The sequence below is a fragment of the Talpa occidentalis genome, unplaced genomic scaffold (genome assembly GCF_014898055.3).
Source record: "Talpa occidentalis isolate TD23 unplaced genomic scaffold, MPIMG_talOcc4v2.1 talOcc4.15, whole genome shotgun sequence".
Classification (NCBI taxonomy): domain Eukaryota; kingdom Metazoa; phylum Chordata; class Mammalia; order Eulipotyphla; family Talpidae; genus Talpa; species Talpa occidentalis.
Genome location: NW_023601543.1, coordinates 18,066,177 through 18,077,133, shown reverse-complemented (window position 1 = coordinate 18,077,133; position 10,957 = coordinate 18,066,177). Strand labels below are relative to the sequence as shown.

At 43.0% G+C, this 10,957-nt stretch overlaps 1 protein-coding gene across 1 annotated transcript; it reads left to right on the top strand.

Annotated features, from left to right (window-relative positions):
* Positions 1–6,176: 6,176 nt before the first annotated feature.
* TEX13D (TEX13 family member D) lies at positions 6,177–9,586 on the top strand. The gene is made up of 2 exons (XM_037511979.2): positions 6,177–7,913; positions 8,200–9,586. The coding sequence occupies exons 1-2, from the start codon at positions 6,281–6,283 to the stop codon at positions 8,271–8,273; spliced, it is 1,707 nt and encodes a 568-aa protein (XP_037367876.1). The 5' UTR covers positions 6,177–6,280; the 3' UTR covers positions 8,274–9,586.
* Positions 9,587–10,957: the final 1,371 nt, after the last annotated feature.

The following is a 10,957-nucleotide window of genomic DNA, read 5'->3' as shown; positions in this document are numbered from 1 at the left end:
TCAGCTTTGCTCATACTTGTCCTGATTATCTGCTCTCGATCCTTACCAGTGTATTCTGCTCACATGAGGGGAAAATTCAGGGAACGTGACTCTAGTATTTCTGGATTAACTGCCCAGGTGCCTCCTCTTTTGTATTGGCATCTGCTGGGCAGCTATATTGCAGAGGTCACAGTGGGTGCAAAATTCAAGAAAAGAAAGCATTTGTAATAAAAGGTGTAAATTTTCCTAAAGCATTATAAAACTGTTCCTCAGTACTCAGCATAAATAGCTTTTATTTACTGTATGAGCTTTTTCTCTTTTCTATTTATCACCTTTGATTTCTGGGAGATTAAATCTGCACAAGCGTACATACACACTAATATGATGAACTTTAAAATGTTATTTTCCTCCCTTTATCATCAGTGATTATCATTTAAAGTTGTTATGAAGGCTTTGTGACACAAGTTATACTAAAATTGAAAGTATACCAACTTACTGAAAATCATGTAAAAATTAGCTATGTTTCTAATGTGGTTTCTCAGATTGATTAATTTATGCAATTGAATTGTTCTAATTTCTTGTAAACATATATTCACACTTTGCAAACTTGCACACCTGCAATGTAAAGTGGCATTTACGATATTATCATTGTTTCATCAAGAACGATAACTCAGGTTACTTTTAGAATCTCACTTTATAGGCCACTATATATCACCTTCCTGTTTCAGTACAGTGAAAATTGATTTCATGAAGGTCTGGGAGGTCAAAAGTATCTTAAATTTAATAATAAATTTAAAACACGGTGGCATTTGTGACATGTTGTTGCATTAATTTGGAAATAGTTTGAAGTTGTTATAAAGTTTAACATGATCAAAGCAATTCCCCAATAGCTGCATCAGTTGTCAATTGTTTTCTTTAAGGATGTATGTCTTTAAAAAAAAAAAAAAGACTTTTCTTTGGGTTATAAATTGTGCCAAGGAGATCCCCTTATAGGCCTCAGTCTGAATTTTAATGAGGAATATAAAAATCATGGAAGAGTCTCTGTTTCTCTTTGTTTCCTGTTTCCCTACCTTCTCTCAATTTGGCATTTAGAAGCACTGGAACTAGATGCTAGGGATCCATAGATAAAAGGATCTACTCTTCAGGGATTAAGTCTAGTTGGTGAGAAGGAAGAATAAGAAGGTAATTACAATATTGGTAATGGAATATTATGGAAAGATTTCCTGGAGGAGGTGATGGCTGACTCATCCTTCCTCACTTGTCCTTCCTTGCTCACTTCCTCGCCTGGAAGGCTGAGTGAGAGATTACAGTAAATTGACATTAATCTTATTTGGAATATTAATGGCTTTGGGCTATGATAGCTTTCTTTATACCAAAAAAACGGCAGAGTAGGGAACCCCGGGGCTCCATCCCTCCATTAAAGCAACTAATGAGCTGGCAAAACTGTCAGAATCAACTTTTTCAGGGCTCTGGAAAGTAGTTGAAAACTTACAACAACCAGGGGAAAGCTTAATGAAGAAAGAATTGCATTGCAGCCAGCGTGTCCTTTGGTGCTTTAAATCATCTACCTACCCTCCACATTCCAGATTGGAGGTGGTCATGGAGACAGCAGCCTATACTCCTGGTGCAGGTTGCCAAGGACCTGAAAGGCCAATATGGACCTTATTCTCAAAGAACTGTGCTTGTATATTTCAATCTTTTTGGTGGCTCCCTGAAGGACTGGTGCAAGGGCTGGCCTTTGTGGCACCCAACTGAGAGCATTCCCAAGTCTTCTGGGAGGCTGCCCAGATGGCATTTGTCAAAGGCATTTAAAGGCAAAAGTATTGACCATAGCGGGCTGGAGTAAGGGATAAGAAGTTAGGACAAGCAAGAGACAAACCAAAAAGCTGGGGAAGAAAGAGCTTGGAAAAGAGTAATGGATGGGGGGTGGGTGGGGGGGGATGAAGGCTTTTAAAAGCTCCTGAGTATATCTGGGAATTGAGGTCATGCATGTGCTCCAAACTGGATGCATGCTCAGAAAAGGCCTAATCCTCAGAGACAGCCCTTAACTTTTAACTCTGGCTGACTTCCAAGCTTTGCACAAGCAGGAAGTAAAGGTGAAAGCAGTGAGTGTTACAAACGGCCTAAGTAGGAAGGCATGTCCCAACGTAGAGCTATCATAAAAGAGTGGGGAAGTTTTAAAAATTCTTTTTAAAAAAATTGGGGGACTTTAGGTGTTTTCTGGCACTATGTCAATATACTTGCTGACCACTAAGCTAATAGAACACAGATGTCAGTGATCACAAAATTAATTTAGAAAAGTAACTCATACAACAACAACCTAAAACAAGTAGCCACAACAAACAAAAATTGAGCTGACTTTTATATATGGACTGAGGTAATAGTCTATCTTCATTCTTTTACATGTGGATATCCAGATATCCCAGAACCATTTGTTGAAGACATTATTCCTTCCCCATTAAGTGATTTTAGTACCCTTATCAAAAATCAATTGACCATTGATTTATGGGTTTAATTTTTGACTTCCAAATCTATCCCGTTGGTCTGCATGTCTATCTGTATCTTTCTGGCCATTACCACTGTTTTGATACTATAACCTTGTACTAAGTTTTCAAATCAGGAAGTGTGAATCCTCCAATTTTATTCTTTTAAAAGAGTGTTTTCACTGTCAGGGTGCCTTGCAATTCTATATTAATTTTTGGATCAGCTTTTATATTCTGAAAAAAAAGTCTGTTGGTGTTTTAGGAGGGATTGCACTGAATCTGTAGATCTCTTTGGAGAATATTGCCATTTTAACACTATAACATCTTCCAACTTATGAATACAAGGTATTTTTTTTTATTTATTTAGGTTTCTTTAACTGCTTTCAGCAATGTTTTGGAATTTTCAATGTTTATATCTAGTACCTCTTTGGTTAACTTTATTCCTGAATATATTATTCTACTGATGCTATTGCAAATAGAATTATTAATTCTCTGGAAATAGTTTTTGTTGTTAGTGCACAGAACTATCACTGATTTTTGCTTTTTGGTCCAGTACCCTGCCACTTTGCTGAATTTATTACTTTTATTAACTTTATTATGAATTCTTTGGGTTTGCTATATAAGATCAAGTTCTCTAATAGAGATAGTTTTACTTCTTCCTTTCTAATTTGGTCATTTATTTCTTTTTCTGATCTGATTGCTCTGGCTAGAAGTTCCAGGACAATGCTGGATAACAATGATAAGAGTCGCATTTTTGTCTGTTACTGATCTTAGGGAGGAAGCTCTCAGTCTTTCATCATTGAATATAAAGTTAGCTGTGGGTTTTTCATAAATTCTCTTTATCAGGTTGAGGAAGTTTCTATTTTGTTTGAGTTTATTCCCCCTCACGAGTGTTGCACTTTTTTAAGTGCTTTTTTAAAAAATCTGTTCAATGATCATGTGGGTTTTCTCCCTTCGTTTTAGTACTATAGTATATACTACATTGATTGTTTTTCACTTATTAAGTTTCCCTTGTTTTCCTGAGATAAGCCCCATTTGCTTGTGTTTTATAGTCCTTTTAATATGTTGCTGGATTCCATTTGATTGTATTTGGTCAAGAAGGCTTACATCTATATTTATAAGGGATATTAGTCTACTGTTTTCTATTCTTGTGATGTCTTTGTCTGGCTTTGGTGGCAAGATAATAATATCCTCATATAATGAATTAGAAAGCTTTCCCTCCTCTTATATTTTTATAAGTATGGTGAAGATTTATGTTCATTCATCAAAAATTTGGCAACCTTCACCAGTGAAGTTGTTTGGTCTGGACTTTTCTGTGTGGGCAGGTTTTTGATTACTGATTTAATCTCTGTAATTCTGATTGGTTTATCTAGATTTTCTGTTCCTTCTTAAATCCATTTTGGTAGTTTGTATGTTTCTGAGAATTTGTCTATCTCACCTAGATATCTAATCTGTTGGCATGTAATAGTTTGTAGCATTCTCTCATAATCCTTGCTATTTCTGTAAAGTCAGTAGTAAATGCTCTGTTTTCATTCCAGAGTTTAATAATTTCAATCTTTCTCTTTTTCTTGATCAAATTATTTAAAAGTTTGTCAATTTTGTTGATCTTTCCAAAGAATCAACTTTTAATTTCATTTATTTTTTTTTCTATTCTCTATTTTGTTTATTCTAATTTTATCATTTCCTTTCTTCTGTTTGCCCTGGGTTTAGTTTTATCTTCTTTTTTCTAATTCCTTAGAGTGGGTAGTGAAATTAAGTTGATATGTTTCTTTTTTTGATGTAGGCATTCGTACCTAAAAATTTCCCTCTGAGCACTACTTTCAATCCTATTAGTTTTGGTATATTCTTTCAGTTTTCATTAATCTCAATATATTTCCCTTGTGATTCTTTTTTTCTTCGACCCACTGGTATTTAGTAGTGTTTCATTTTCACATATTTGTATGTTCTGCAAATGTCGTTTTGCTATTGATCTCTAATTTCATTCCATGATGGTCATAGGATATAGATAGTATGGTTTCAATCTTTGTAAGTGTATTAAGACTTGTTTTGTGTTCTGATATATGCTCTGTCCTAAAGAATCTTTCATGTGCATGTGAGAAAAATTTGTAATATGCTATTTTGGGATTAGATGTTCTATAGATGTTTGTTAGATCTATTTGGTTACAGTGTTTTTCAATTCTTATTTCTTTATTGATCTTCTGTCAAGTCTAACAATTGTTGAAAATGAAGTACTGAAGTCTCAGACTAATACCGTAGAATGGCCTCTATTTCTCCTCAATTCTATTTATTGTCATATATTTGGGGCTCTGTTGGTATGTGTATATATAAGGTGTGTATATACTTAAAATTATCATCTTGCCAATTTCTTCCTGTTAATTGAAGATTATTTGCGTGTAATGGAATTACTGATACTTTGGATATTATACATGCATTGGGTATAGTCAAAAGCGCGGGAGGGTGAGAAAATTCACCAGAGCCAGAGCTGGGAACAGAACAGGCAGACTGATGAAATACACTGCTGAGGGGAGCAGCGGGCACAGCAGGAGAGGTCTGTCGCACCATGTGGGACCCTCGCCGGTAGCCAGGGATCGAACCGGTGCTGCAGAGGCTGCGGGCAGCTTCGCAGCCCAGCACTCAACCGCTGCACCACCAGGGGAGGCCTGTGCCTTTTGCTCCATTACTATCTTCTTTCGTGTTTCATTTATTTCTTTTTTATTTCTTTCTCATTTCCTTCTCTGTTTATTTTTTAGCTTATTTTCTTAGTGGTTGCTCTGGGCATTACAATTAACACATTAATTTATAACAATGTATTTTTGGATTAATACATATTTGCTTTCAATAGTATACAAAATCTTTGTTCCTGTATAGCTCCACATCCCCTTATGTTACTGCCACAAATTACATCTCTAGACATTGCGTGTGAAGACAGATTTGTAGTTTTATGCAGTCATCTTTTAAATCATTTTGTATTTACCTCTGTAGCTACTGTTAGTGTCTTTGTAAGTATTCCAGTTCCCATCTATAGGAGCTAGAAAGATAGACTAAAAAAAAAAAAAAACAAACAAAACAAAACCAACCCAGATAATGAGAGGACCATTTAGTCTAAAAGAAGAGCTATTGCCTGAGAATGGAGTTGTTCAGGTAAACATGAGAGTGAATTTATAGAGTTCAGGGAATTCATGACTATATTTCTTGGAATCCATCATTGGATTTTCTTGATGACAAGACTGTAAGTTCCCATCTGTGGGGGGTAAAGGAGGGGCGTGTGCAGGCAGTGTGACTGACTGTATTGACAATTTGTAGCATTTGAGAGTTATGGGAGATGGAAGTGAGACAAGAAAGAATAGAACTGCACCCACCTATGCAACTCCACCATCCGACTAGGAATTCATTCCACGATGTTGGGTATTATTACCTTTTGGAAGTTCTTAGAAACAATGTTTTCTAAAAGTTCACTTTAGTACCCAGCGCTGCCATCCAGTCTGCCCACCCTGTAGGTGCCGCTGTGCCAGGCAAGTGTTGGTCCCAAGAGGCCATGCGGCGTGACTCAGCATTCGTCTCTGTGACGTACCACGCCGACGACGGTCGTTAGGAGTGAGCAGTATGGCGAAGCCAGCTATCGGTTTTGCTCTTCCTGTTTGAGGAAAAGAACGGAGTGCGGGAGGAGATTGAACAAGGAGGCGGCCAGGACTGGGCAAGGACTGAAGTAAGATTGATCAGGGAGGTGAGGCTGACCCGTGGGCGGCCACAGCTCTGACCGGTGGCGGCCGGTGGCCGGTTGCCTCACGAGGCGGTCCGTTGGTTGAGTAGGCCCAGCCATGGCCGTGGACTTTGGGGACCACGCCAGTGGGTTCCGCCACATTGAGGTGATCAGGTTCATTAACAACGAAGTCCTCATGAACGGAGGCGGCCCGGATTTCTACCAGGATTTCCGTTCACGGCCCTGGACTGAAATAGAGGATAGGCTTCGGGCGGTAGTGGTCAACCCGGAGGTGCCGCGCACCCTCAAGAGGGCCTGCGCCTGGAGCGCGCTGGCCTTGAGCGTGCGCGTGGGCGCCAGGCAGCGCGAGCAGCAGGCGTGCAGGATCCGGCAGCTGCAGCAACAGGTAGACGAGTGTAAGGAGACTTCCTGGGCCCTGGCCACGGAGCTGCAGTGGCTGCGAGACGAGCGTCAGGCGATGGCCGCTCAACTGCACTTCATGTCGGCCACCCTGCAGCGGGTCCTGAATGAGCGTGATATTTTATACGGGCAACTGCTCCAGGCCCAGAGTTCGGCCCAGGTCACCACGCTGGCTGGTGATACGGAGCCTGGACCTTCAGCCGAGCAGCTTGAGGCTTCAGCATGGCCCCAGAATGAAGAGCAGCAACATGATAGGTTGCCCATGGGGATTCATTTGCAGGCACCTGCCCCTACTGTGGCTCCTCCAGCTATGTTTTACATGCCAGGACCCCCGGTTCCCTGGGCCCAAGCCATGCCACCCCTTCTGCCAGTGCCGGTGCCTTATTTGTTTCGCCCACGATTCCCTATGGAATCCCCATCCTTGCAACCTGTACCACCACCACTACCACCACCACTGCCACCGCCTCCAATATCCACGGACACAGAAGCTCCAGTGGCCCCATTTCTGATACCCCCTCCAGGGATCTATCCCCCTGTCCCGTGGGGTGCAGCGGGTTTCCAGAATGATATGGCCCCACTGGGGGGCCAGAGTAGCTACCACCAGGAGGGAGGTCCTAATATTCTCCAGGATACAGCCCCCCTGAGGGACATCAGCAGCAATAGCCAAGAAAATCTAGAGGGACCCCAGGGGATGGTCATCCCAGGCAACACCATTTGCCATAGCCAGGCAGAAAGTTCAGATAGTTCCTGGAGGCCAGCTCTCATGTGGGTTAGCAAGAGCCATAATCAGGCAGAAGGTCCAGAGAAGGCCCAAGGAGGGGACCCCCTGGGGGACAGTGGGAGATATAACCAAGAAGAAGATCCAGAAAGACCCCAGGGCTTGTTCCTCCTGGGAGGGAGCAAGAGCCAAAGACAGGAGGAAGATCTGGTGAGGCCACAAGAGACTGTCCCCCTGGGAGGTAGCAGAAGCCAAAATCTAAAAGAAGGTTCACAGAGGCCCCCGCAGGTGGCTTCCCTAGGGCATGGTGAAAGCTATGCTGGGGAAAAAGCCCCACAGAAGTTCCAGGCAACCCTCCAGGGTGTAAGAGAAAATACAAAGGAACAGCAGGCTCAGGGAGAGAAGGCTAAGCAACCAGAAGGGGAAAAATCCTCCGATTCCCAGCCTGATGAGCGGTCTGCCTCAGGCTGCAATCCAGTGGATTGGAGCTGCCCCTGGTGTAAGGTGCTGAATTTTCCATGGCGCAAAACCTGCTATAGATGCAAGAAAGTCTACACGGCGGCAGCTGAGAGTGGAGACCCGGAGTCAGGGCAAGCTCTGGGGTTGGACGAAGGTAAGAGAAGCACATCCCCTAAGACCTCTTCCCCTTTAGATTAAAACATAACTCATTTACTTCAAAGAAATTTCAAATCAAAATTATAAACAAAATGAAGTGAAATAATCCATCATCCCATTACCCCAGCTAATAACTCTGTATCATTGTGGTGGACACAGATACACATTAATATGTATGTATTTATATTAGTTTTATTTTTCATTTGCACAAAGAGGGGCTGTTTTGAGTATCACCCTTACACTTTAAATAGAGGCTTTACTTTTGATTCCATTGACATCCACAGGTGGTGAATCCTGGATGGCTGGTGCTGATTGGTTGACACCCTGGAGAAGCCAAAGTCACAAAGAATTTTTTTGAAAAGTTGTTTTCTGCTTTCTTATTAACCACCTTTCCCTGAACATGCCATGTGTTTGGCTGGGAACAGCCACATATTATTAGAGTTACAAGTAGTAGTGAATTTTAGGAACATCCTATTTCTTGAAAATTCTATATTCCTTTTGTAAGCTACTGCATTATTTATATTTGCTCCTTGTGTTTGTTTTTTTAAATTTTACGGGTAAGGGCTTGTTTTTATGTCTCTGAGCCCCACACGACTTGTTTGTTGCTGAAAAAAGCTGAACCTGTTTCGTTAGAAGATCTCAAGACCCTAAAGAAATCACAGCTCAATTCTGACTGAGTCACACCTCAGTGAGAGCCCCTCTCCCCCCAACCTCACTCCCCCAAGTCCTGAGCTGAGAAAAGTGAGAGGACGTGAGGGAAGAAGAGAGATTTGGCATGCATTAGGGAGGAAAGAGAGGGCAAAGTAATTTTGGTAGAGTTTCACTGTTGGTCCAAGGAATCTGTACGAGTTGGAGACTGCAGTGTTAAATTCTGTAGATAATAACAAATTGGATGAATTTCATTTAATTCATTAAATAGCTATAGTGTAGTATGTGTTAGGAACTAGACCTTTATTATCTGGGGTGCACATTATAACCTGACTTGGTGAGTCTGGTCAGATACTGGGGGAGAGCCTTATTTGGAATATCAATTCTCGCAAGAATGACCTTGTCTTGTGCGTGGTATGGCTTTTGGGTAAACTCAATTGAAATAACATCCAATTATTTTTGCAGTTTTGGGGGCAACATCAAAGAGACTGCTTGTCTCATAGGGCCCCGGTGAGATAAGTGGGCAGTGGCAAAGATCAGGAAAGTGGCCTCACAAGAGAGCAGGGACGACTTTTCTGTCACTCTGCTGATTTCCTCCCTCGAGTAGAACAGCTGACATCGGAATGCCTGCAAGACCACTTGGGTGTTTGCAAGGACTGTGCTTGTGGGAGTGATGGCTGCGCACTCAAGCCTCAGCTTCCAGCCAGCACCTTCTCAAGTCCCTTTCCAGTCAAGAGTGGACAAAGAGCAAAATGGACTCCATTGTGCAGTGCACAGGGCTCCTCTTGGGAGCACTAATGGGTTAAAAATGGAACTGGACTGGGACATGCGCTCTAGAGACTGCTCCGGCTGTCTCTTCCACTTGGTGTGTTCTCTGCAGACTCACCTTTCCGAGGGGCTGGGAAGTTAGACCTGCCTCCTGTCTGAACAAAAGATGTCCTCAAGTTCCCCTCATGAGATCCCAGCTCACCAGGCTCACCCTTTGTCGGGGGGTTTCTGATCCTAAGTAGTAATAAAGAGCGTGTGCACTTGTCTGCTGTGTCCTCTGTGTGGCGTGTATCCTGGGGCCGGTTGCTCAGAGGTGGCAGCTTTAATTCCTTGCATCCCACTGAGGTGAAGGAAAGTTCAATCTCATTCACTAGTAGGGGGCCCCTCCTCTGCCGAGAGTTACCCAAGTTGGGAGGAGGGGCCTGGGTGTGGCCTTCAGTCCTTGTGGATGTTCCTGCTGCTCCCACTGTCCAAATCCACATGGTCCCTTGGAGGTGGGCATGTGTGTTGCTCCTGGGCCCGCGGGGCACGAGAGTGAGGAGGGAAGGGGGCTTCTCCCTAGGCTGGGGGCCCTAATGCTGGGGTCCAGCCTCCCTGGGCACCAAGAAGCCGTTTATTTCCCTGAGGCCCTGTCTCTGAGTAGATACTCCTGCATTTCCTCCCCGCAAGGCATTGTCCTCTTGCCTATGCGGGATCCCATCAAGGTGCTCAGGATTCTAGAAAGCAGCAGGTGTAGGTCTGCTAACAAGGCGTGTGTTCTTGGAGACAAAGGGGACTAGAGTCTGGCTCCAGGCTTGGTACGGGGATGGGGATGGAACAGAGAAGGCGTGATCCTGCCCCAACAGCTTTCTCCTTCAGATTTCCCGATTAACCAGGAGGTCTTGGTCACTTGGGAAGGTCCTAGGGAGGAAGGAGACCCTCAGGCACATCAACCCAGGGCTAGATTTTCTGGATTGGGCATGAATTTCTGCTACTCTTGTGTGCTGATAGTTCCCTGGAATTCTGGGAAGCTGAGGCACATGAGACTTGCTCCAGCATAATCCATTTTGATCTGCCAGCAGGTCATTCTCGATCTCGCTACAATTGCTTCATTTACAGTTTGAAACAGACTCTGCTTTTCACTAACATGCATTTAGGTCTGCATGAAGCAGACTCACACTGTGCATGGCTTTTATATAGGTCAATATGATTAGTCTTCCAGAGCAGATGTTTTCCAAAGCAACCTGAATCACCGAGGCTATCAAATCATCAATTTCTTCTGAGCTAGGTACACACAGGAAAAGGTGAGGCAGTTTCTGAGGCAAGAACCTGGGCTACAGAGTAAGCCCTGAGTTCAGATACTTGTTCTGCTGTTCACTAGCTGTGTGACCTTGAACAAGTTACTGAACTTCTCTGAACTCCAAGGAGGGGTAGTACCCTTTCCCTCTCCTTAGGGTGCCATGCTAGATGCTGCTGTAGTGAGGATGAGGGTCTTAATATAATGATGGTGAGAGCACCACTGAGCACTTACTAGGTGCCATTACGCCTTTTGTTGACAATAAGGTATATTAGGTACCCACATAAATAGTTCTTCAAAGTGAGGGCCTCCCCGGTGGCGCAGCGGGTTGAGCACTGCGCTGCGAAGCT

Excerpts from the sequence above, each read along its gene's own strand:
- TEX13D (XM_037511979.2), top strand. The coding sequence starts at position 6,281 with ATGGCCGTGGACTTTGGGGACCACGCCAGTGGGTTCCGCCACATTGAG. Across the intron at positions 7,914-8,199 it reads AGCTCTGGGGTTGGACGAAG|GTGGTGAATCCTGGATGGCT; the intron begins GTAAGAGAAGCA and ends TGACATCCACAG.